The 27,263-nt window shown below is 51.9% G+C and overlaps 1 protein-coding gene and 1 long non-coding RNA gene across 15 annotated transcripts in view; one reads left to right on the forward strand and one right to left on the reverse strand.

Moving 5' to 3' along the window:
• Positions 1-11,315: 11,315 nt before the first annotated feature.
• On the forward strand, positions 11,316-14,300 carry LOC115636538. The gene is made up of 3 exons (XR_003996991.1): positions 11,316-11,345; positions 12,414-12,420; positions 14,182-14,300. It is a non-coding gene; the product is annotated as an uncharacterized LOC115636538 (long non-coding RNA).
• Positions 14,301-17,103: 2,803 nt separating this feature from the next.
• The window catches only part of TSPOAP1 (TSPO associated protein 1), a 181,154-nt gene continuing 170,994 nt past the window's right edge, over positions 17,104-27,263 (reverse strand). For 13 of the 14 annotated variants that reach the window (XM_030536443.1, XM_030536446.1, XM_030536436.1 and 10 more), the window contains one exon: positions 17,104-18,063. In XM_030536443.1, the coding sequence (XP_030392303.1) occupies positions 17,848-18,063 (216 nt within the window). In that variant the 3' untranslated portion in view covers positions 17,104-17,847. The remainder of the gene's footprint in view (positions 18,064-27,263) is intronic. The other variant, XM_030536445.1, reaches the window with a different exon arrangement.

Consider the following 27,263-nt stretch of genomic DNA (forward strand, 5'->3'; position numbering starts at 1 on the left):
AGATTCCCATGAAGTGAGGGGGTCAATCAACAGCCTGTTCCACCACTCAGACTAGGCATGTGGTAGGAGACAAACCTGCTTTCTGCAACCCTCCTGCCCCCAACAACTCGCTTCAGCAATTCCCAAAATCAGATTCACTTACCAGGAGCCTCCTCTCCTCTTTGTGCTTCGCCAAGATCTGATTGTTGTCAGGGCCGGCTTTAGGAAGTGCGGGACCCAATTCGAACATTTTCGGCAGGGCCCTGGCAGGGATGACTTAAAAAAAACGTTAAAAAAACCTTTCATTTCTTAGCAACCATTTCTTAGTTCCCTATAAAAAGTTCTGATTTAAGGGATGTGCCACAGTATGTATTTTTTGTACCAATAGGGTTACCATACGGCTGTATTTTCCCAGATGGTAATTTAAGAACCAAAAAGCCTGACATGTCCGGGAAAATAGGGATGTATGTTAACCCTACCTAAAGTTCTTTTTTAAAAAGATGGGCCTGAATTAGAAATGAGCTCCGTTTCACATGTGTGGGTCCCCACCATTCCCTGGGGGTGTGGTGTGCAAATGTGTGGGTCCCAGCTGCTCCCTGCCCCCCACATTGAAGCAGGTGTGCAGGGTTACTGCCCTGGGAACTGCAGGACACCTGTTGACACGGGGCTGGCTGTTGGCAGGGTGGGGGTATGGGGCTGGTGTGGGCAGGGGTGCAGCAGGGGCTGGCTGTGGGCAGAGGGTGCGGGTACAGGGGGTACAGCCCACCCTGTACGGTGCCCCCTCCTCCTCCCTCCCCCACTGCGGTAGCAGCAGGAGCAGCAGCCCGGAGCTCGGGGGCTATTTAAAGGACCGGGACAGCAGAGGCAGCTGGAGCCCCCTGCTACCCCAGGGCTCTGGGACTATTTAAAGGGCCCGGGGCGTCCCTGCTTCTACTGCCCTGTCACTTTAAATAGCTGCAGGAGCCCTGAGGAAGTGGCGGGGCTCCAGTGGCTATTTAAAGGGCTGGGGCAGTAGAAGCAAGGGAAGCCCTAGACTTTTTACATAGCCCCCAGAGCCCTGCAGCCCTACCCCAGGGCTCCAGCAGTGGGGATCTGGCGGCAATTTAAAGGCCTGGGGCTCCAGTCCCTGCTGGGAGCCCCAGGCTCTTTAAATTGTCCCCTGGGGAAGCCAGACCACCCTGGTACAGCGCACCGGCTCTTGCCTGTATGCCGTACCAGGGCTTGGCACGGGGCCCAATTCAGGGGAATTGGTGGAATTGGCCTGAAGCTGGCCCTGGCTGTATTGATACGGAGTTGGCTGTCTCCACCCCAAAGCATTCAAGTGTTAAATCCTCGCTTTACTGCCATGAGAGTAGGCAGGTCGGTGTGGTCCAGCGTTGTTGTTTGAGGTGACAGCGGCTCCCAGTGACTGGGCCAATGCTAAAAAGAAAAGACAATTAAAGACTTGAAGTGTGAAGTGATTGTAATAATTCCCCTTATTGCCCTTCCCTTCGCCTGTATAAAGTCTTTGAAATGGTAAGTGCTGGGTGATGCTCTCTGGCCCAGTGAGAGGGCCTAACTGGTGTCTTCTGGCCTGAAAAGGATGAATCCATGACAATTCCTTGCTGGCCAGACTTCTGGAAGGTACCAGATGCCCTTGTTGGGAATGGGAGGAGGTCAGGTTTGGCTGGTGGCTTTTGGATAGTTGTTGCTGGACGCCGACTCTGTTATATTTCGAGACCGAACAAGATGAACTCCACACAGGAAGAAGGGAGGCATCCTAATGATCAGGCACTGCAGCTCCTCTGGCTCAGTCTCCCACTTGTTCACAGCACACAGCGTATTAGCCACTGCAGCAGACGGCAGTTAGACAACAGCTCCTAGCCTGGAACTGCATTCAAGCCGTGTGGGGCCTTTGAAGAGCGCGTCAGTGTCCCCATGGCCCTGCAGCCCCTGTGCTGCATTCCTGCCCCTGCTTGGATAGGGCCACCCGACAGGAGCTGGCTGGCGAGCTGGGGTCTCTTAACATACTGGATCGCTGCCCCCTGCTTCTGGAGAGATGGGGACCTCAGCCCTCTCTGACCCAGGCTGTGGTCTCTGTATGTGTGTGGGGAGGGCTGCAGGCCACTGCCCCCACACAGCTAAGATGGGGGTGGCAACAGTAACATCACAGATGAGTCCCCACTCAGGGAGGTGTCACAGGGGCAGGAATGGGGCAGAGGTGACAAATTTCCCTCCATCTTCCTTTCCGGTGTGCAGAACAAATGTCTTCCTGAGCTCACGCTGCACACCTGTGAGTGCAGCCGCCTCCTCGTCCCACTCCCAGCCTCCTTTCAGCTCCCACTCCGTTCATTGCCCCGCCTCCTTCTTCACCCCTGTCATGACAATGGTGTGACGGGTTCCTCTGGGTGCCAGCTGGACCTGGGATACCACTGAGCCTCTGATCCACCCTCCTGGGCTCCCTCACACACTGTTCTGCTGTGACAAGCCCCTGAGTTCTCCAAGCTTCTCTTTCGATCAGCACACACACAGGTAGGGACACGCCCGGGGACACACCCAGCACACACACAAATAGGGACACGCCTGGGGACGCACCCAGCACACACACAGGTAGGGACATTCCCGGGGACACACCCAGCACACACACAGATAGGGACACGCCCAGGGACACACCCAGCACACACACAGGTAGGGACACTCTCAGCACACACACAGGCAGGGAAATGCCCAGGGACACACCCAGCACACACACAGGTAGGGACACACCCGGGGACACACCCAGCACACACACAGGCAGGGACATGCCCGGGGACACACTCAGCACACACACCGCTACGGACATTCCCGGGGACACACCCAGCACACACACAGGTAGGAACACACCCAGGGACACACCCAGCACACACACAGATAGGGACACACCCAGGGACAGACCCAGCACACACACAGGCAGGGACATGCCTGGGGACACACCCAGCACACACACAGGCAGGGACACGAGCAGGGACACACTCAGCACACACACAGATAGGGACATGCCTAGGGACACCCAGCACACACACAGGTGGGGAAACGCCCAGGGACACACCCAGAACACACACAGGTAGGGACACACCCAGCACACACACAGGTGGGGACACGCCCGGGGACACACCCAGAACACACGCAGGTAGGGACATGCCTGTGGACACACCCAGCACACACACAGGTAGGGACACACCCAGCTGGTGTAACATGCACACAAGCTTTCTGACCAGCCCCTGCATGTCTGTTATTGATGACCAGGGAGGCTGATGTGTTCTCCAACTGGTTTTTTAATCTTATCATTCCACCAGGATTTCAACAATTTACACCCCACCATCAACCTCAGCCTGGACCAGTCCACACAAGAGATCCACTTCCTGGACACTACAGTGCAGAAATGTGATGGTCACATAAACACCACCCTATACAGGAAACCTACTGACCGCTGTACTTACCTATATGCCTCCAGGTTCCATCCAGACCACACCACACAATCCATTGTCTACAGCCAAGCTCTAAAATACAACCACATTTGCTGCAATCCCTCTGACAGAGACAAACACCTACAGGATCTCCATCAAGCATTCTTACAACTACAATACCCACCTGGGGAAGTGAAGAAACAGAGCCAGAAGGGTACCGAGAAGTCACCTACTACAGGACAGGACCAGCAGAGAAAGTAACAGAACGCCACTAGCTGTTACCTTCAGCCCCCAAGTTAAGCCGACTTAAGTTACATTGGCGATCATAAACCACTGTAATTGCATCATAGAAGATTAGGATTGGAAGGGACCTCAGGAGGTCATCTAGTCCAACTCCCTGCTCAGACAGGACCAATTCCCAAGTAAATCATCCCAACCAGGGCTGTGTCAAACCAGGCCTTAAAAACTGCTAAGGAAGGAGATTCCACCACCTCCATAGGTAACCCATTCCAATGCTTCACTACCCACCTAGTGAAATAGTGTTTCCTGATATCCAACCTAGACCTCCCTCACTGCTACTTGAGACCATTGCTCCTTGTTCTGTCATCTGCTACCACGGAGAACAGCCTAGATCCATCCTCTTTGGAACCCCCTTCAGGTAGTTGAAGGCTGCTGTCAAATCCCCCCTCACTCTTCTCTTTTGCAGACTAAATAAGCCCAGTTCCCTCAGGCTCTCCTTGTAAGTCATGGGCCCCAGCCCTCTGATAATTTCCGATGCCCTCTGCTGGACTCTCTCCAATTTGCCCACATCCTTTCTGTAGTAGGGGCCCCAAAACTGGACTCAGTACTCCAGATGTGGCCACACCAGTGCTGAATAGAGGGGAATGATCACTTCCCTCAATCTGCTAGCAATGCTCCTACTAATACATCCCAATATGCTGTTAGCCTTCTTGGCAACAAGGGAACACTGCTGACTCATATCCAGCTTCTCATCCACTGTAATCCCCAGGTCCTTTTCTGCAGAACTGCCACTTAACCAGTCGGTCCCCAGACTGTAGCACTGCATGGGATTCTTCTGTCCTAAGTGCAGGACTCTGCACTTGTCCTTGTTGAACCTCATCAGGTTTCTTTTGGCCAAATCCTCCAATTTGTCTAGGTCACTCTGTATCCTATCCCTACTCTCCAGTGTATCTACCTCTCCTCCCAGCTTAGTGTCCTCTGCAAACTTGCTGAGGATGCAATTCATCTCATTATCCAGATCATTAATGAAGATGTTGAACAAAACCATCCCCAGAACCAACCCTTGGGGCACTCCACTTGATAATGGCTGCCAGCTAGACATTGAGCCATTGATCACTACCCACTGAGCCCGACCATCTAGCCAGCTTTCTATCCACCTTATAGTCCATTCATCCAGCCCATACTTTTTTAACTTGCTGGCAAGAATACTGTGGGAGACCATATCAAAAGCTTTGCTAAAGTCAAGGAATAACACGTCCATTGCTTTCCCCTCATCCACAGAGCCAGTTATCTCATCATAGAAGGCAATTAGGTTAGTCAGGCATGACTTGCCCTTGGTGAATCCATGCTGACTGTTCCTGATCACTTTCCTCTCCTCTAAGTGCTTCAGAATTGATTGCTTGATGACCTGCCCCATGATTTTTCCATGGACTGGGGTGAGGCTGACTGGCCTGTAGTTCCCCAGATTCTCCTTCCTCCCTTTTTTAGAGATGGGCACTGCATTAGCCTTTTTCCAATCATCATTGCTTGTTCATGCAATGCTCTGTGTGTCAGCAGAGTACATCTGTACTGTTTGTCTATAAGGTGCCACAGGATTCTTTGCTGCTTTTACAGATCCAGACTAACACGGCTACCCTCTGATACTTGACATCTATGCTTGGTGCTCTAGCACCAACAGAGACAGCATTGCACCATGGGAAGCTCTCCCACTGTGCAAATTGCCCCCTTCTCCCACTATAAGATCTAGGAATAGATCACAGAGCATCCTAGGGTGGGATCACCACCCTCATGATACAATGTTCTCCATCCCATAATTCCAAGGGCTTCTGACTGTGTTCCATGACATTTTTCAACTGCCTCTGTAAACTTTGCACCTGCCATCTCTGCCTAAAAGCATGAATCCTGTGCTGCTCTCCAGTCTTGTGATGATCATTATGAACACATCGTGGCTGATCCTGCAGTATTTCACGAGCTGCAAATCTGAACAGGAATCCATGCTGCCTACCATGCTGTGTGCCATGGAAAGAAACAATTCAAGTTTGACGTTGGCATTCATGGAGCCGCTGCACAGAGTGGACTGTCACTGCTGGGTTCTGAAAATAAGCGCTGAGTGATGAGATTGGATTCTGATGCAGGTCTGGGATGGTGAGCAATGGCTGCAGAACTTTCAGATGGGCAAAGCCACCTTCCTTGAACTGTGTGCAGACCTTCCCCTGCCACGCAGCACAAAACGAGAACTGCCCTTACAGTGGAAAAGTGAGTGGCGATCGCTGTGTAGAAGCTGGCAACTCCAGACTACCGGTGAGTTCAAATCAGTTTGGAGCTGGGAAGTCCACTGTGGGGGTTGCAGTGATGCAAGTGTGCAGGGCCATTAATTGTCTCCTGCTACAAAGGACTGTGACTCTGGCAATGTGTGGAAAATAGTGGCTGGCTTTGTGGCTATGCGATTCCCTGACTGAAGTGGGGTGATAGCTGAACACATATTCCAATTTTGGCCCCAGACCATCTTGCAACAGAGTATATCAACAGAAAAGGTTACCTCTCTATGGTAGCTGATGGCTCACCAGGGTCATTTCACTGATGTTAGTGCAGGGTGGTCATGGAAGATGCATACATCTTCAGGACACTGGCCTGTATAGAAAGCTATGTAGGGACTTTTTTTCCAGACCAAAAGCTTCCAACGGGGGATTTGGAAATGTCCATAGTGATCCTGGGAGACCCAGCCTACCCCTTACTGCACCTCTTCCCCCCCCACATATTGAAGCCAGACACTAGAAACCTTGACAGCAGGCAGGAGTGCTTCAACAACAGGCTCAGCAGGTACAGAATGACCATAGAATGTGCATTGGGCAGATTAAAAGCACGCTGGTGCTGCCTTTTTTGGTGGGTTAGACCTAAATGAGTAAAATATTCCCATAGTCACAGCAGCCTGCTATGCTCTGCATAACATTTGTCAAGCCAAAGGGGAAAAGATTTCCCAGAGGCGGAGCATTGAGGTGGATCACCTGGCAGCTGCTTTTGAGCAGCCAGACACTGCCGCTGTTAGAGGGGCTCAACAGGGGGCTATTTGAATCAGGGAGGCTTTGAAACAGAACTTTGACAATGAGCTCCAGTAATGAGTCTTTCTATAATGAATTGAGCCAGGCACTGTTTCCTTGCCACCTTGAATGACCCCTACAATGATTCCTGCCTGAGCGTTAATTGTAGTCTGCAAATGTGGTGATTGCCTTTGTGTTTGAATTTCTGTTGCAACCACTGTGTGTAGGTCACAAATAAAGAATCACTGTTTTTGTGCGACTCAGTTTTTATTAAACAGTAATACACAGATTAACACGTCTTACCAGAGACATGACAGTGAGCAGCACTTGCTGATGTGAGGTTCTCACAGGTGTATGTAAATCTAGCTGTCATTATGGAAAATATCCCTGGGGAGGAGTGCAAGGGGGACTGCAATGAGCCAGGAACACAAGATGAATGTGTCTGGGGAGCTTGGGGAAGGTAAGGAAGGCAATTCTGTATGAGCCGCAAGGGTGGGAGGGAGGTGTCGAACATGCATGTGTTTTGCCTGCAGCACAGTCAGGGACCTCAGCATCTCCGTTTGGTCCTCCATGAGCTTTATTATCCACTCCTGATCATGTCTTCTCTCCCAGCCCTGTCTCCTTTCCTAGCTATCCATTTGTAGTCTCTAATTTATTGTCTCTCTCCACACTCTGTGCTCGCTATTGGCCTGATCCGATAATTGCAGCAATTCCCAAAACATGTCCTCCTTACTCCTTGTTCACCTCCTTTTCTGATGGAGGTGCTCCGCCGGTGTGTAGGAGCTGGCCCCCAAGGGCACATCTGCAGAAGCAAAAGGAACAATACAAAGAGTCAGTATTGCGTGTGCACTCACAGTGAATCATAAAAGTTACATACACCTCTTTCTCACTTTCCCTTGTCAAGCACGCAGCACAGCCAGAGCACTAAACATAATGAGTTCAGCCTGGTGCTGAAGGAGTGGTGCAGGATGAGACAGGGTCTGGGTGGTTTCAGAAGAGGATCAGCACAAATGCCTGGGGACACTATTCTGAACACTGGTACCATTTTTCACAGGCAGGGGTGATCGAAGCAGAAAGCACACTACAGAGGGTAACCGAAGATTCAAGGGTGCATCTCCTGCAAGCGTGTGGCTTCAGACCAGGTCCCTATGCTGCTCACTTGTGTGCTGATGTAGTTCCTTCAGATGTAATTGCTGATTGGCAGGGCAAAGTTTCTTACAATGGAGGAAGAAACAAAGCAGTTCTTCCAAGGAACCTTCAGCAGAGGATTGCAGAGTATCTGCAGGAAAGTTTCCCAGAGATCTCTGTGAAGAATTCCTGCGAGACCTTGGTGTGCATTAACAAACTTTTCCACAGGGCCCCCACTGCGTAGCTGCTCAGGGGAAAGCGAAGCAGATGCCAATAGTACTTAGTGTTGTTAATTTCAATCCCTTCTCCTATGTGCACCATGTAACAAAATAAAGGACACCTCTATCTCATGTAACTGTGCATTACAGAAGAAAAATGAATACTTACCGGAGCTCCCTCTCCTGCTTCAGGTATGCCAGACCTGAATTGCTGGGATTGGCTAGACCCCTCCAGAGTCAAAAAGAGGTCCTGGATTGCCACATCACCAGATGAGCCTGTCACCTGTCCCATATCATCCTCCAACTCAACCTCCTTGTCTACCACTTCATCCTCCGAGTTGACTCTGCTGGTCACTGTCTCCAGTCCCCCCGAAGTATCCATGGGGCTCTTGGCAGTGGAGGTGGGGTCACTGCTGAGGATGATGTGAAGCTCCTTGTAGAAGTGGCATGTTTTTAGCACTGTATCAGAGCAACAGTTAGCCTCCCTTGCCTTCGGGTACACCTGCCTCAGCTCCTTTCTCTTAGTATGGCACCGCTGCATGTCCCTTCTCATCCATGCCATGAGCAATCTGCTCGTAGATGTCAAAGTTCCTACAGCTGGATTGGAGCTACAACTGCACAGCCTCCTCTCCCCACAAACGCAACAGAACCAGCAACTTGTGTACTCCATGTGGGAGCCCATTTGCATGGTCAGCTGGGAAGATGCAATGTGGAGTTGGCTATGCCAAGCAAACAGGAAGTGGAATTTCCAAAATTCCCAGGGCTTTAAAGGAAGAGAGGTGCATGCCTCTGAACCTGGATGCAGGGCAGCGGAGTAGAAACTGCTTGCCAGAGCAGTCATGATGGGCATTGTGGGACACCTCCTGGAGGCTTAGGGCAACATAAACAAACGCAGAGTCTACAGTGACGAGTCACTCTAACTTCATTGCAAAAAGCTCTATGCCATGCATTGAGATGGTTTTATTATGTTGATGTAGCAGGCGAGCTAAATCAGCAGGAGGAACTTTGCAGTGTGTACACCTGCACTGGTTTGTCAACAAAACCTGACTTTTGTCGACAAAACTGTGTAGATAAGGCCTTAGAGGGGACTGTAAGAGTGATCCAGTCTAACCCCCTGACAGAGTGCAAAATTTGTGTCATTAATGATTTAGAAGTATATATAAAATCACTGCTGATAAAATTTGTGGATAACATAAAGATTGTAAAAGTGACAAATAAGAATGAAGACAGGGCAGTCATATAGAGGGACCTGAAACCCTTGGTAATCTGGGCCCATTCAAACAATGTGCTTTCAATACAGAAAAATGCAAGGCCAGGCATCTAGGAACAAGGAGTGCAGGCCAGACATACACAATGGTCTGGGGTCCCTAAACCTCTAAATGCCAGAAGCTGGGAGTGGACAACAAGGAATGATCACTCAAAATTGCCCTGTTCTGTTCATTCTCTCTGAAACATGTGGCACTGGCCCCTGTCAGGATACTGGGCTAGATGGACCATTAGGCTAACCAAGTATGGCCAGTCTTGTGAGCGTATCCTGGAAAGCAGTGACTCTAAAGGTTTTATGGGTTATAGTGGGGAACTCAACATGAACACCCAATGCGATTCTGTGGCAGAAATGGCTAATGTGATCCTTGGATGCATAAAGAGGGGAATAGTGAGTAGGAGCAGAGAGGTGTTTTCACCTTCATATATAGCACTGGAAAGACTGACACGGGAACACTGTGCCTAGTTCTGGTATCCACTTTTTTAAAAGGTTGTTGAAAAATTGGAGAGGGTGCAGAAAAGAACTACAAATATGACATGAGAGCTGGAGAAAATGCCTTGCAGTGAGAAAGGTGAAGGGCTTACTTTGTTTAGCAAAAAGACTAAGAGGTGACTTGATTACAGTTGCTTCACAGGGAGAAAATCCCCAGCATGAAAGGGTGCTTTAGCCCAGTGGAGAAAGTCAGAACAAAAACCAATGGCTGAAACAAGACAAATTCAAATGAGAAATTAGGCCCAAATTTTAACGGTGAGGCTGATTAACTACTGGAAGCAACTGGCAAGGGAAGTGGTGGATTCTCCATCTCTGGGTGTCTTTAAATCTCAGCTGGCCACGTTTCTGGAAGACACTTTAGCCAAACAAAGCTATTGGGCTCAAGTTTGAGGTTAACTGGGTGAAAGTTAATGGTGTGTGCTATACAGGATGTCAGAGTAGATGATCTTATGGTACCTTCTGGCCTTAACCTCTATGGATAAGATGACACGTGAGGGCGTGAGGTACCGGAGAGGAAGAACTTCCCTTGTGGTGGGAAGGTACCGGACTGGGCTGCCAGGAGAATGGGTTGTCAGGGGGCTTGTTTCTGGTTTGGTGATGACATCGTGTGTCTCTCCAACCCTCCCATACTGGCAGAGATGGGGACACCTTCTAAATTCCCTCTAAGCTGTGCAGCCCGGCAGCAGCCCAGCAGGCTATCAAGTGCCACACACTTCAGGTGTCTCTTCCCCCACTGCTACACTGCTCCTGCCCTCAATCCCTGGCCAGCTGCTCCCAGGAGCCTCCTGCTTGCTGTTCAAAGCTGGGGGAAAAGGGGTCACTGATGTTAGGGTGTTCCCCTCCCCCAACTCTTGTATCCAATCTCCACAGAGTGTGCGGGGAACACACGACAGGGCTCAGGATGGAGGGAACTTGCTGGCAGCTGTTGCTGTGTCTCAAGAAGCAGGGAACGGGCTTCAGACCGCTGAGTGCTGATCTACTTAAAAGGGCAGCGTACTTAAAGGGGCAGCATGCGTTAAGAAGTGGGGTTCTATTCATCTTGTTATGTTGTATGTGAGCCTATGTGAGTCTTACTGGTTTGCATGAATGTTGTTTGCGCCTCAGTTTCCCTGTGTATTACACCAGAGGCGGGAATAGGGATGTGTGACTTTTGCTGAGACACTCAGGGGCAGGTGAGGCTGCTCCAGATGCCTGCAGGGATGCTATGACAGTGCCCTTCATAACCTGAGACTCAGGAGGGGGATGTGACCAGGCCGGGAAGCGAGACAAAGACCAGGAGGAAAAGCAATGAGGGTGTCTGAGCTTGGGTTGCTGGAAGCTGGGTAGTCTGCTGTGGGGGACTGGAAGTGGGGGGAGTCCAGGGCGTCTGGCCCAGGGCTCCCCCAAGATAGAGTTGGCTGAAAGTCACAGATTTCTGTTCTACACTCCTTTCCTGTTGACTAATAAACCTTCCACTTTACACTGGCTGAGAGTCACGTCTGACTGCAGAGTTGGGGTGCAGGGCCCTCTGGCTTCCCCAGAAGCCATGCACGGGCGGACTCACCGCAGGAAGCGCACGGTGGTCAGACCCAGGAAGGTGGAAGCTGCGTAAGCTTCCTGCCCTGGAGACAGTGCGCTCAGAGAGAGGAGGCTCCCCCCAGAGTCCTGACTGGCCTCATACGGAGTAGTTCCAGAGCATCGCCCCAGTAACTCCATGACAACTGAGGTAGCAGTAGGATAATCTGCACCCCATGGACGGAGCATCCTGCAGTAAGTGACTGAGGAGCAGTAGAACGAAAGGGGATTAGCGAGAGATGAGCATGCTGAAGGCTCCAAGAGGTGCAGTTCCAGGAGGCAGAGGAGCCAGGGGCGGCTCTAGGGATTTTGCTGCCCCAAGCACGGCAGGCAGGCAGGCTGCCAAAGCAGTGGGACCAGCGGACCCTCCGCAGGCAAGCCACCGAAGGCAGCCTGCCTGCTGCCCTCACGGCAACTGGCAGAGCGCCCCCAGTGGCTTGCCACCCCAAGCACGTGCTTGGCGTGCTGGGGCCTGGAGCCACCCCTGGGAGGAGCCTACAGCTTAACCCCGAGAGTGGACCCCCGAGAAGAGCTGTCTCACTGAAGGGTTTCCTCCAGAGATCGTGGGAAGCTGAGAAAGCACAGGCCTGTGAGTCCCTGACAACTTGGGAACAGTGTGGAGATGGCCTATAACCGTCTCCTTAAGAAGGACATTGTAGAGCTGTGCAGAGGGAGAGGGCTGCTCACTGGGAAGTTCACCAAGGCACAGCCAATTGCTCAGTTGGAGGAGAATGATTGCTCTAAGGTGCCAGTTCCTGACCCAGGTGGGGGCACAAGAGAGGTTGGGAGCAGCCGGGCATTCATGAAATCAGTGTCCCTGACCAGCCGGAGGTCTCCACTGGGTTCCCCACCAGTGGATCTGAGATGGCTGGAACTGGAGCGGAGAATGAAGGAGTCAGAGGACCATAGGAGACAGGGAAGGCAGGAGGCAGAACAGCAGGAGAGACAGGGGCAGCATGAACTGGCGATGGCTGAGCTGAGAGGCAGAAGGACCCATCCAGAGGTGAGTGGGGATGGACCCTGGGGTGCCAATTCCACAGGGAACCTAGATACTAAATTGCTGCCACAGGTTAAGGAGGGGGGTGATATAGGTGCCTGTCTCGCGGCCTTCAGGAGGGCCGGCAATTGGAACCAGGTTGGTCCTGCAGAAAGACTCCGGTGTCTAGCCCCCTTCCTGGACCCCAAGGCCATAGAGCTGTTTAGCCAGATGGGCAGGGTGGCAGACTGGCTCTCACTCCTGGTCCCTCCCAACATGTATGTCTGCATGGTGTCTCCTGGGCTCAGGACCCTTGGACCCCCAGTGGGAGCAGAAGGTGGTGGTCAGTGGGGAGACCTGCCTGGGGTGGCGAGACCCTGGGACAGAGACAACTGTTGTCAGTCCCTGGGTGGTGCAGCCGTAGATGCTGAGGGGCTGTGGGACCTGGGTGAAGGTCCCACGTATGAAGCCCCTCTCCCTGCCTATGGCCCAGATCCCTGTGCAGACACAGGACAGGTCTGGCTGGCTGGTAGTTGGGGTTCTCCAAGATATCGGCTGGGAGACCCTGACGGGGGGTGACCGTGTCTCTTTTGGACAGGATTCAGGCCCCGCTCCTGTAATGGCCGAGGATTTGAATTTGAATCCAGGGAACCAATCGACTGAGACTGAAGGAGTCAGTGTAAATGCAAATGAGCCGGCTGGCGGGGGGAGGGGCTGCAGGGCTCAGGATACCTGCCCGTCTGCAACCAGAGCCCTGGGGCTGAGTGGGAGGGACAGATGCTCTCCGCCCCCCTGCACACCGGGGAGGGGACTCATGCTGGCTCTGATGCTGTGACCAAAGGAGCAAGCTCCCTGCCTGGCCCCACTGGGCCAGCAGGGGAGAAGCTGAGCCTAGGGGAATCAGAGACTCCAGCTGAGTGTGGGCAGACACAGCCGGGGGGGACAGCTGCCAACCAGGGCTGCCTTGTCCAGCGGTGCAAGAGGCCTCAGGAAAGGGGGAAGCAGATAAAAGGGTGCTGCTGGTGAAAGAGACACCTGGTCAGAGGGTGGCCAAGGCCCAGAGGGTGGGCTCTTCACCAGGAGAGCATGACTCCCTGCGCTCCTGTCTGGAGGGCTGTGACCGTAGGCAGTGAGAAACGGTTTCACTCCCCTCTCCAGCTGCTGAATTCAAAACTGAGCTGCAGGAAGATCCCTCCTTAGAGAAGCTGAGGGACCTGGCTGGCCTCAATGTGGCACAGACCATCGGGGAAGGCTGCAGGGACAGATTCCTGCGGGAGAAGAGATTCCTGTACCAGGAATGGGCTTCCTCAGGGGAAGTGGAACCATGGGGGAGCTGGGGGCAGTTGGTGGTCCCCCAGAAGTACCACCGCAGCTACTGTACCTGGCCCACGATGTCCCTCTCGCAGGGCATCAGGGAATCCGACGCAACACGCAGAGGCTGCTACAGAACTTTTATTGACCTGGGGTCTTCACTACAGTCCAACAGTACTGCCGATCCTGTGATCCCTGCCAGAGGGTAGGGAAGGCCCGGGACAAGGGAAAGCAGCCTTGAGACACCTGCCTGTCATAGAGGAGCCTTTTCAGAAGGTCCCCTGGAGGTCCTTAACAGACCAGGGGTCCAATTTCTTGTCAACCCTGCTCCAGCATTTGTGGGACAAGTGTGAGGTCCAGCACACTTGAGCCTCGGCATATCGCCCTCAGTCTAACGGGCTGGTGGAGAGGTTTAATGGGACTCTGAAGATGATGCTGAAGACTTTCATGGACCAGCATCTGCAGGACAGGGACAAGTATTTACCCCACCTGCTGGTCGCGTACAGGGAAGTGCCCCAGGAATCCATGGGGTTCTCTCCTTTGCAGTTGAAAGGAGATGCTGAATGCTCCGAGGTCAGACCCAGGAAAGTCGAAGCTGTGTAAGCATCTTGCCCTGGAAACAGTGCGCTCAGAGAAAGGAGGCTCCCCCAGAATCCTGACTGGCCTCATACGGAGTAGTTCCAGAGCATTGCCCCGGTAACTCTGCGACGTACACACACACAATGTGTCTCTGTCATACACACACACTGTCTGTCACACACACAGTCTCTCTCTCTCACACACACACACACTTTCACACTCACCTCCCAACACATACTTATATTATTATTATTGTTGTTAGTTGATATTTCTTTCAAAAGTGTGTTGTTTTAGTTTTTTGACTGGTCGATGCATTTCACAATTTTTATTTCTCTTGTACACTTAAATGTAATACTTTGAGTAGTGAGTTCTAAAATGCCTAACCTGTCCTGCTGGAGTGATTATCCCTATGGTAACTTTTAAAAAATATATTATATCTAGGTTTGTTTCTACTGGTGGTGCAGATCCAAATATTACCTCAATATGATGCACATAACAAAATTCATTCCGCACATGGATGAAAAAAAATTATAGAGAGAGAGAGAGAGAGAGAGAGAGAGAGAGAGAGAGAGAGAGAGAACGAACACTGGACACCCCCTGCCCCTACTTACAAGTCCCTGAATCCAGTGCAGACTCAAGGCATCTAGTTCATTCCTGAGTGAGCGAGCGAGTCAGTAGAAATGCAGCCCAGGGGCTCTGACTCTGAGTGAAGGTGTCCAGGGTGTGTTTTCAGATTCCATCATCTATTTGCCTGTGTCCCTCATAGCTAAGAAGGGTCCAAGTCCTCATGCTTTTTCCACAGACCTTTTAAGAGAAAGAACGACGATCCTTTCTGCCCATTCCACTACAAATCTTGCTCAGGTCCCTCCTTCTTCATCCTGATCACTGCAAGTCCCCTAACATCCACACTGCCCTGCTCCAGTTCCACCCCAAGTGCTGATGCGGACACCACCATCCTTGCCTCTTATCCTGACCTTGTCTCCTCCTTTTCAGAATTTGCCTCCCTTCCCCCCCACAGCACTGACTTTAAGCTTTGCACCCAACCCCACACCCCACCTCCCACCGCTCTACAAAAGTGCCATGTAACTGCCCCATATCGGGCCCTTATTTCTTGTCACTTCACACCCTACCCTCCAATCCATGATGCCAACCTTAGGTCCCCCGTCACCTGTGTTCACACAAACATCTTCATGCTTTCTCCACACTGACCCTATGCATGGAATGCCCGTCCCACAGCTGAACCACGAGTCCACCATCCCCTCCTCATTCAACTCCCTCCTGGAGACTCACTTCTGCTGTGACACAGACATGAACTCAGACAGCTCAGACAGCCATTAGCCAAGAAAACTAAAGAACTCCGCCCCCCCTTTCATGCCATCCCCCTGTCCATGCTGAGTGCTTCTGATTGTCATTCTCCCACCCTACCTATTGTTGTTTTAGCCGACTGCAGCATCACGTCCATCTCAGCATATCCTCTCCTCAGGGCAGGGCTAGTTGGTCTGATTTCACACTTTCTCTGAGCACCCCATTGTCTCTTGTTTGGAAGGGGAAGGCGGGGGGGGGGTTGGGCGGAAAAAATAAGCAGCAGTGAATTTACCCTTTTTTGTAGAAAAAGTGTATTTTTGTGAAAATAGATTTTATTATAATAAATTTTGATTTTAAATACAAACATACTGTATCACCAACACCCATGGCTGTGGCCTGAGTATCATTCAAATACCAAACGTAACTGCTTTGCTCAAAACAAATACCCACCTGAAACATGCAAAGGAATGAACGCTGCCATTAAAGGATAGACCTGTGTATTACAAAACTCTCCTTGGCTATAGAAAGAGATCCATTCTCAATGTCTCTTATGAAAATAGCTGCAAACTTGCTGGCGGGGTTTTGCTCCCAGCTCCACTCTCCAGACACACACACAGCCAGGATCGCACAAACATCCAAATGATCCAGTCAAAAGTTAAATAAGCAGACAGGTCAAATAAGGCGGGATCCCTGGCTGACTGCAATGACCATGCACCAACCAAACGCCAGGAATGTTAGTACAGCAGACTCCTGCTAACCCTGCCAGCAGCCCCGTGGAGATGCAAAGCTATTTAATGTATCCCCTGTGCAAAACGCTTTGGGGCACTGACTCCAGGGCTGTTGGAACCGGGGGGGTTGGAGGGACTAGTGCCCTCCCACTGGAAACACTGTGGTGGTGCCACCCCGTGTAAACTTGTGCATGCCAGGGGGCGGGGGAGGCAGAGGTGAGAGTGGGACCCAGAGGGGCAGGAATGGGCCTGGAAGCCAGCAGATGCCCCCAGTACCCTCCATCCCAGCCTGGAGATGGCTGACCTGCCCCTTCCTTGCCAAGTCTCAGTACCATCCCTTACTCCCTTTCCTATCACTCTGTCCCCCCCCAATTTTCCAGAAGCTTCTGCCCTCCCCCCAGTCTACTCCTTCCTTCTTGGTGAACTGTCGCAGTGCAGCACGGCTGAGATAGACAGGATGCTCCTAGGCACAGCTGCATATTTACAGGTTTACAGTACAAATGTCTAACTCATCAGCCCAGAGGCAGCAAAAGGGATCGACAGGGAGAGAATCAAGCGCAAACACATTTCAGGGAGCGGAGGAGTTGCCAACAGCCTAATCTGAACGGAAGAGAGAAATGCCAGGGCACACTAGTCAATGGTGTCTCAGTCTTACAGCAAAGGAGTGCTGCCGACGGGGTCGGGCCTCAGCGGGAAGAGCCGGTTAGCAAAATTACAGCCAGAATATCGTCTTTGAAATTCAAATATTTACAAGGAGTTGGTGCTGTTCACAGCTGGTTGGATCTGGGCACATTACTGCAAAGTATCTGCACCCCAGTTCCCAGGCCTCTTTCCGAGGTACCTGCACCTCAGTTCCCAGGCCCCTTTCCGAGGTACCTGCACCCCACTCCCAGGCCCCTTTCTGAGGTACCTGCATCCCAACTCCCAGGCCCCTTTCCGGGGTACCTGCACCCCAGCTCTCAGGCCCCTTTCTGAGGTACCTGCACCCGACTCCCAGGCCCCTTTCCGGGATACCTGCGCCCCAGCTCTCAGGCCCCTTTCGGAGGTACCTGCACCCGACTCCCAGGCCCCTTTCCGGGGTACCTGTGCCCCAGCTCTCAGGCCCCTTTCGGAGGTACCTGCACCCCACTCCCAGGCCCCTTTCCGAGGTACCTGCACCCCAACTCCCAGGCCCCTTTCCGAGGTACCTGCGCCCGACTCCCAGGCCCCTTTCTGAGGTACCTGCGCCCCAGCTCTCAGGCCCCTTTCTGAGGTACCTGCACCCCACTCCCAGGCCCCTTTCCGAGGTACCTGCACCCCACTCCCAGGCCCCTTTCTGAGGTACCTGCGCCCCAGCTCCCAGGCCCCTTTCAGCACTGCCCCCGCTGCAGCAGCACTACCTCTGCCCAGACACGCGTTATACTGAGCGTGCAGTCCCACAGCAGCAGGACTCTATGTGATGATGAGGTGAAGGAGGCCTAAGGTTGGAGCCATTTCAAGTCTTCAATAATCAAAGTTCACCTTCCCTTCTTCCAATACTCTGCGGTGGTCAGTTTGCTGCAGAGGACTTGTCCGAAATCTCCCTGTCTGGGCTCCGCAGAGAGGCCTACGGAGAGCAGCAACATCCTTTTCTAGTTCTTCTTACTGGGCCCTAGTTTCTTTAAGAGCTTTTTCCCCTTGCAGAAGAAGCTTCTTTTCTTTTTACTCTGAGTGGACAGGTCACTTGATTCAAGAGTCTCTAGTGATGCCTGGTCTGGACTTGGGTCACAGATGAGAGTGCAGGAAGGTGGCACTTCAGGAATGTTAGGACAGGGGTCCTTCTGTTCAGCAGGCCCATCCAAATTCATCTAGACAGGAAAAGAGTGAACAAAAGAGTGAGAAGAGTTTAGACTCGAGCAGTGACACCATTGCCACAGAAAGGCCGTACGATGAGAGAAAACCCTGACAGCCCATGTCCAGAGCTGGTCATCTCTTCCGGCAAAGACCACCTCCCCAGCAAATTCAGCCAGCCCATTTCAAGTGGCTTTAAAATGTTCCCCAGCACCGACCAAGACCATGCATGGGATCAGGTTTTGCACAGCCCTTGGTAAATTCTGGGCTACACAATGAGAGAAGGCCACAGGCTCCGAAGTGTTGGAGACAATGCAGCCATCTGCCTTTGGGTGACAGGAACAGAGGGTTGTGGGTGGCACCCTAAAGATACCACAGTAGGCTGCTTGAGGGGGTCAGCCTGTGGGCTACCCACTAAATATTCAGGCCACAGGGTGTGCCACTAAGCCTCTCCTCAAACTGGGGAGCCCAGGGCCTGATGGGGAGGGATGTATGTGGGCCTGTGCAGGGACAAATTGCTTGGCCAAGCATGTGCGATAGCTAGAACGCTCCCATAACAGCAGCTGCTGGGCCAAACCTGAGCTCTGAGCCTTTTCAGGGTCCCTCAGCACCAATCCCAGCTCAACCATGGCCAATAGTAACTATGGGAAGCAGCGAATGACCTGATGGGCAGGGAGGAGTTAATCATGGACCTGGACATAGAGGGGAACCTTGGAGCAAGTGACCATAAAGCAACTGAATTTCCAGCAGCAAGGAAGAAGCAATCAGCCAGCAATCACAAAGAGGCGCTCGACTTCATCCAAGCAAATAGTGTGTGTAGCACACAGCACAATGGGGCTCAGCCTTCTGGGCATTACTGCAATGTACAGCATCATAGCAAACATTGGGGGCAATCCTGGCTCCTGGAGCCTTTCCCTAAGAAAGAGTAAGGCCCTTCACAGGCCAAGATTCCCCTCCCTTCAAGCAGGAAACGCCAGTCCTTCATGCAAAGTCAAATTATGGAGGTAACATTTCAAAAGACTTCCATGTCTTGGCAGCCGGTGTCTCTGTCAGTCATGGACTCCAAAACCCGGACGGGTTTTTGACAATGGGATATAGGCTCCTAAGTCACTCTGCTCTAGGATCACAAAAGTACGAAGTCCCAGATTTAGGCTCCAGTCTGATTTGCAAAACTCCCGTTGACCCTGTATGTGCCTAAACTCACTTGGCGACTCTGTTTCTGAAGTAAAACGTTCCCTCAGTGCCTAGATTTCTGCTCTCAGCATACACGCTGCTGCCTTCCACTCGGTATTCGGCTGCCTAAATTACATGCAGAACTCGGCGTGTGCTTAGAGGGGGCCTAGCAGATCAGCCCCTCATGGGAGTTCACACAAACCAGTGGGATGGGGAAAGGGGAGGCCCCCACAGATATTAGCCTAGTGGTTCAGGTACTCATCTGGGCTGCGGAAAACCTCCAGTTCAGGGCCTCACCCTCCACCTGATGAGGAGGGATTTGAATCAGAATCTGCTACCTCTCACACTAGTGCTCTAACCACTGGGCTCTGGGACACTCTGATGGGGGGAAGGGTGGCCTCCCACCCTCTCGTTGAAATGGTTTCACTCTGGCTCTATAATTAAAGAGCAACTGGAGCAGTGGAAGTGGACCCTGGTCTCCCACATCCTGAAGGCGCGCACTAATCACAAGGCTAGAGTCAGTCTCATGCGTGTGCCTGCTCTCTCTCGCCCCAAGGATTCTAATGATTGAATTCACAGTGGAGCAGCTTCAGCAGAAGTGGCTGTGGGGCCCCCACATCAGAATATCCCAAAGTTTAGAGTTCGATCACTCCCCTCAGTGGTAACAAAGCCCAGTTTAAATCCCTTCTCCTTCTCAGGAGCTCTCCCAAATCCCAGGGGAGTAGCTGAATCACTGGGCTAAACATTATGAGAGGTCGTCCTTTCCCTGCCCCCACCAAGCTTCCTGCAAAAATCACCTTAGGTGCTTAACTCCCAAGTGGGGTCCCAGCTGAGAATCACTAGCAGAGACAGGTGCCTGTCTCCAGGAGAGGGAAGGGCACCGCACACACTTCTCTCACTGCATCTCCCAATGGCTAGCGTAGGCAGTTCCCTGCCTAGCATGCTGCCTTCTGTGAAGCGCGATCTGAGTATGTCCACACAGCAGCACAAGCCTAGCGGCAATGGGACTTGAGTTAGCAGACCTGGGTTTGAGACCCCAGAGCTCAAGTGGCTACGCTGATTGCCAACCCTAGGTCTTTAACCTGGAGGTGAAATCGGGGCTCTGGCATCCACACTGCAACATGCAGATCTGAGACCATCCAGCAGCATCCGACTTTCTAGCACCCGCCCAAAATGTGGCCGCTCTGGATCTTTGTTGATGGCACCCTGTGGGAAAACTTGACTGTCTACCCTGCATGTTCCAGGAAGTTGGAACCACTTACCAGCACATTCTGCCCAACTGTCATTTTCGTCTGTGCAGTCCCAGCAACATGGATGTGCTGTTTGAAGAACTTTTCTCATTTGCACTTTCACTCTAGTTTCAAGAAACATGCACAGCTTCGGTGAGACACTGGCGGATATTTCAGTGGTGTTTTCTGACCCACTGAAGGCACCGGACAGAGTTAATGATGGAGGAGGAGGAGGAGGACACAGACATGGAAGTCTCAAACTAGCTGCTGCTGCTTATAACATTCAGTACATCCACTGATATCTCTTGTATAGACTGGCACTTCTGGAGCAGGGCCACAAGGACAGACTGGTGGGATCAAATTGTCTTGCAGACCTGGGACAACCAGCAGTGGGTCCAGAACTTCTGCATGAAGGAAGCTACTTTTCTAGTGTTCGTTGAGCAGCTTGCCCCGGCTCTCCAGTGTGAAGACACATACATAAGGGCGACCATGGTGGTCCAGAAGTAGGTTGCTGGAAGCTGGTTACCCCAGACTGCTACAGGTCCATTGCAAACCCATTTGGGGTAGGAAAGTCGACTGTGGGTAAAGTGGTGGTGGAGGTCTCTGAGGCACTCAGATGTGTGGTTTACCACTAGGTGGCGGGCAGTAAAGATGTTCCTGACATAGCTGCTGCCTTTGAGAGAATGTGGTTTCCAAACTGTGCTGGGGCTGCTGATGGGACTTGTGTGCTCATAGTTTGGCGTCTTTCAAGGAGCTCATGAGTACATGAACCGCAGAGGTTCTACTCCACGGTTCTACAGGCCTGGGTGGACCACAGAGGGCAAGTTATGAGTGTCTCCACAGGCTGCACCAGGAAAGATCATGATGCCAGCGTGTTTTGCTGATTGGGAGTCCACATTCATGGACAGGCTGGGACACTATTCCCACCAAATGACATTGTCATGAAGGAAGTTGCTGTCCCCACCGGTACTCCGGGGGATCCCGTGTACCCACTTTTGCCTTGGCTTATGAATTCACACTCTGATCTTTGTGAAGCCAAAGGGGAGCCATTTCCCCTGAATGGGCCCAGGACAGCGAGGGGCTGCTGAATCAGGATGCTCATCCACAAAGTGCAGCTCTCACAGCTGGAGCTGGATGTACTGGTGTCATAAACAGATAGCTAAGGGTTAATGTCTCTTTCACCTGAAGCACCTGACCAGAGGACCAATCAGGAAACCGGATTTTTTCAACTCTGGATGGAGGGAAGTTTGTGTCTGAGTCTTTGTTTTCTGTCTGCCTGCTTTCTCTGAGCTTTGGAGAAGTATTTCTGCTTTCCACTCTTCTGTTTCCAAGTTGTGAGTACCAAAGAGTTTGTTTCTTTTGTATTTACATGAATATAGTGCTGGAGTGCTTTGATTTGTATTCTTTTTGAATAAGGCTGTTTATTCAATATTCTTTTAAGTAATGGACCCTGTATTTGTCACCTTAATGCAGAGAGACTATTTGTATGTATTTTTCTTTCTTTCTTATATAAAGCTTTCTTTTAAGACCTGTTGAAGTTTTCTTTACTGGGAAACTTCAGGGAAGTTGAGTCTGTACTCACCAGGGAATTGGTGGGAGGAAGGAGTCAAAGGGAGATCTGTGTGTGTTGGATTTGTTCGCCTGACTTTGCATACCCTCTGGGTTGGGGGGGGGGGGAGATTGACTCGGTGATTCTGGTTTCCAGGAATGGGAATGGAGAGGGGGAGTCACTCTGTTTGGATTCGCAGAGCTTGTGTCTGTGTATCTCTCCAGGAGCACCTGGAGGGGGGGGAAGGGGAAAAGGAATATTTCCCTTTGTTGTGAGACTCAAGGGATTTGGGTTTTGGGGTCCCCAGGGAAGGTTTTTCAGGGGGACCAGAGTGCCCCAAAACACACTAATTTTTTGGGTGGTGGCAGCAGTACCAACTCCAAGCTGGTAACTAATTTTGGAGGTTTTCATGCTAACCCCCATATTTTGGACGCTAAGGTCCAAATCTGGGACTAAAGTTATGACAACTGGGCACCAGAAGGCAGGGATGCTTTGTGCTCCCACACCGTGGGCTTGCCTGGCCCAAAGGAAGAGGGGGAGTGTGTGTGTGTGTGTGTGTGTGTGTGTGTGTGTGAGAGAGAGAGAGAGATTCATTTCTTGTGGACGGTTTCAGAGCTGTGGGGGCTGACTGCCATGCAATGTACTTATGAATGACCTCACTAAATAGCAAATGGGAGTAGGGGTGGGGGGTTGATGTAAGGCAGCGTTCTTCAAAGTTCGGGTCATCACCCAGTACTGGGTCGCAGCATGTCAGGCACTGTGTTGCTCTGGTCAGCACCGCTGACTGGGATGTTAAAAGTCCCGTTGGCGGTGCTGCCCAGCTATGGCAGGCTAGTGCCGACCTGTTCTGACATTGCGCTGCGTCCCGGAAGCAGACGGCAGGTCCAGCTCCTAGGCAGGGGGGCCACGGGGTTCCGCATGCTACCCCTGCCCCAAGCACCAGCTCCACACTCCCTTTGGCCGGGAACTGGCCAATGGGATCTGGGGGGGGGGGCGGCGGTGCCTGTGGGTGAGAGCTGCGCCGAGCCACTTCCACGCCTCTGCCTAGGAGCTGGACCTGCTGCTGGACGCTTCAGGTGCAGTGCAGTCCACGGTGCCAGGACAGGCAGGAAGCCTGCTGACTGGGGGCTGCTGGAGGTAAGTCCATGCTCCAACCCCATGCCTTGATCCCCTACCCCAGCCCTGAGCCCCCCACAAACCCTGAGCCTCTTCCTGTACCCCAAACCCCTCATCCCTAGCCCCACCTCAGAGCCTGCACCCCCAGTCAAGAGCCCTGGCCCCCTCATGCACCCCAACCCCCTTCCCCATCCCACAGCCCCCTCTCACACCCTGAACCCCTCATTCTCAGCCCCACCCCACAGCCTTCACCTCACCTCAACTCTCTGATCCAGCCCTGAGCCCCTCCCACACCCCAAACCCCTCATCCCCACCTCCGTTGGGTCGTGGGCATCAACAATTTTCTTCAACTGGGTCCCCAGAAAAAAAGTTTGAAAACCACTGATGTAAGGTGACTGATGCAGCTAACTGTACTGACAACGAATGTTTGGCAATTGTCCCTGATCATGTGTTACCTTTATGATGTGAAATACACACGGTGTGATGTGATGCAGTGATAGCAATAAACTTTCTTAATAAAAAACTTTACTTATAAACATGGCCCAGCTGCCATTAGCACATCAAAACACCAGCAACAACAAAACCTTTACAAAAGAGAACAAAGTGCATGAACAAATGCAAATGGTGAAACCACGTTCAGGACAGAAACCCATGACCATTGCATATCCCCTGGCTCTCCATACCCCTTCCCTTCCTTCCACAAGTGCTGCACACTTGAATCCTAGAATCTCAGGGGTGGAAGGGACCACAGGAGGTATCTAGTTCCATCCCCTGCTCAAAGCAGGACCAATCCCCAGACAGATTTTTACCCCATCCCCTAAATGGCCCCCTCAAGGATTGAACTTACAACCCGGGGTTTAGCAGGCCAATGCTCAAACCACTGAGCTCTCCCTCCCCCCAGCTTGGCGTGGGGGAGGACTGGGAGAGGCATCCACAGGCAATATGGAGGGCTGCATGTGCCACAGTTGCCCTGGCCTGCCGCTCACTGGGCCCAATTGCATGGGCCACCCAGCCATGGTGTTGTCCAAGCTGTTTCTGGACTGCTGCACGGGAACCGCCGAGGGGACTCAGGCCTTGGTGTGGGGAATGAAGCAGGAGCCTGTTAGAACTTTTTGAGTGGCTGCTGTTGCTTTCTGCTGAGCTCTGTCCTCCTCCCTTAGCTGCTGTTTATGGTCCAGGAACTACAAAGAAAGTGCCCACTCCTAAGCTGCAAACCAGTCCTCAAAGGCAGCCTGAGCCTTTCCCCTTGCCTCTCGCCACACCTTTCTTCTAGCCGCAAGTTCTTCTGCCCTTGGTGCTGGACCTGCTTGTGGGCCCTGTCCAGAACTTCAGCCATCGGTTCATCACGGAAACACTCCCTCTTGCAACGGTCTGTGGAGGTACGTTGGTCCAGGCTTCTGCTGCACTGTGGGCGAGCTGTGGAGGTGCTGCAGCCAGCAGGGGGCGAGGGGCCTGGCAGAGGACCAGACACTGAGGGTTTTCTGCTCACATGCAGGAGCACAGGAAGAATCCATGTGGAATTTCGGAACATAAAATGTTACTTTTCCAAACTGAACTTCAGTATATTACGAGAGGGATGCTACAGACCACAGAGGCTCCCTGAACACAGCCTGGTTAATCGCCGCAAAGATGTCCAGAGACAATGACAAGTTAAAAATTACAGCTGCTTTTTTCCCCCCTTAAAATTGCAGAACAACCTGAGTTAGCGGGGGAGGTCGGTGGCCATGCACTGCACAAGGTTTTCCTGTCATTTCCGGCATTCTGCATTTTGGAGGACGGAACAGTTCTTGTGGTGCCTGATTGGCAAAGAGAGGTGTTACTCCAAGCTGCCAATGGGAATCCTGCAGTGTGTGCCACTGACGGATTTAAATGTGCAGTGACTGAACAGCACATCTGCGAGTGCAGTGGGCTGGTCAGCTACTGAGGTGGCCTGGGAAAATACAACCTTCTCTATGACTACCTGCTTCATGAGGGAATCAACAGGATGCTGCATTAGCTTCCACACAGCTTAGCCTGTTATGGCTCCATGCAAGCACACAGAACACCATGGCCATCCCCGTCCCTGGAGAAAACTTCAAATCCCAGTTGTATTTGGGACAAATGATTTCAGCACCCATGGACTGCATGGACTCCCTCAAGCTGAAATGGACTAGATTTGTAAATGGAATACGTTTCCACACTCCTCCCCTTCGCGATTTTCAAGTGGCTCATTACACCCGAGTGGTTCCAGAGCAGCGTGCTTACAGGGGTAGCAACGTAAGGTTATTATTTTCTACAAACAGGAAAGCACTAGCAAAACCGTGCACCTTTCCAGTAGAAACTCACTTTTCAAGGTATTTTTTATTGTCTGCACTGTGTGGTTACCATTTTTAATTCCACATGGCAGGGCAGGGCGAGGGTTGCTGGGGACACCAAGGTGCTGACATTCAGTCTGCCATTAGCGGATACACGCTGATAGCCAGGGCTAGCGATAACTCTTGCATTAGTTCATAGAACAGAAATCCCTCCCATTCCTATGTTAATAGACATTAACATGGAGCCAAAAACTTACCAGGCTCCAGGACAGCTTCTGCCTTTTCTGCTTCAGTTGCAGGTGCCACGATGGTTCCTTCTGTGGCATCAAAAAGCTCCTCTGAGTACAGCCCAGGTTATATTGCAGCTGCTTTTGCTCCAAAGCCACCTCTGGGGCCAGTGTCAGCTTCGGTGGCCTCACTTGCTGCCTGCCACTGGCTGCCATCAGCTCCCAGGCTGGCTCCATGCCACGTGCAGTGCCCAGCACCCAGTTAAATGCCTCATAAAATGATGTCAGCGAGATGCCCATGGTGCTGTTCTGGTCCCTGGTTTCCCTGTACTCAGTCCTGAGCTGTGTAGTCTGCTCCCTGCCCTGGTCACTAGCCAGTAAATTTGCCAGCTTCTTCACTATTTGCCGCCATGCAGGGTCATTCCTGGTACATCTCCTAAATCCACTGCTTTGCTGGCCCCACAGCAGAGATATCCCAAATCTAGCAATGCTCCCAAAAGCAGCGTGCTCTGCAAAGGACTGCTTCTGGTCAGTGCCCATTTCAAACGCAGAAGGCTCTCTGAAGGTATATTTGGAGCGTGGCGGTCAGAATAAAATGGAAAGGTTAAATTCTGATTTCCTGAGCTGCTGTAATACAACAAGGGGGAGTTGCTTCCATTTCCCTGGAGTCAACTAGTAATTCTTGGGAGAGAGAAAACAAAGGAAGTTGGCCTGTGGGATTATGGAATACTCTTGGCAGACTCCCAGAACCCAAGTCTGGGGTGGCTGCATCTACACTGCAGAATGATGGGGCTTGAACCCTAGGTCCTAGCTTGACTCAAGTTTGAACCCTCCACCCTCTCAGGGTCCTAGGATCCTGGGTCTGAGCCTGAGTCCAAGACATTTGTGTCTAGATGGAGGGGGGGCTGGGGCTCAACTCTGAGTCCAAGCCCGGGGTTATGCTGCAGTGTAGACATACCCTAAGGCAGTGGTTCTCAATCTTTCCAGACTACTGTACCCCTTGTCTTGTGTACCCCAAGTTTCACCTCACTTAAAACCTACTTGCTTACAAAATCATGAAGCTTTCCAGCTCAGCCATGACCTTAGCCACCCTGGGCTGCTAATACATTGTGGACCCTAGCACAACAAAACAGTCTTTGCCCTCCTCTGCCCTTTCTATGGCTCCTGAATGGGTATTGAACATTAACACCGACTTGTCAGGTCTGAGAATCATCCTTCCAACTTCCAATTGTACTTACTACAGAATAATCACCCAAAGAGTAGCTGCAGGCAGGGGCAGAGAGGTGGGTCAGGAAAGCTTAACTACTCAGGACAGCCCCAAGTCTGAGTTTAGGTTCCATAGGAGTCAATGGGAGTTAAGCACAGGCACAAGTGGTTTCATGAACTGGGGTCTGGAAGTGTCTAGCTAACAGAATCATAGGCCATGTCTACATCTAAAATTTTGCAGCGCTGGTTGTTACAGCTGTATTAGTACAGCTGTATAGGGCCAGCGCTGCAGAGTGGCCACACTTACAGCAACCAGCGCTGCAAGTGGTGTTAGATGTGGCCACACTGCAGCGCAGTTGGGCGGCTTCAAGGGGGGTTCCAGGAACGCGAGAGCAAACCGGGAAAGGAGACCAGCTTCGCCGC

The sequence above is a fragment of the Gopherus evgoodei genome, chromosome 17 (assembly GCF_007399415.2).
Source record: "Gopherus evgoodei ecotype Sinaloan lineage chromosome 17, rGopEvg1_v1.p, whole genome shotgun sequence".
In the NCBI taxonomy this organism is placed as follows: domain Eukaryota; kingdom Metazoa; phylum Chordata; order Testudines; family Testudinidae; genus Gopherus; species Gopherus evgoodei.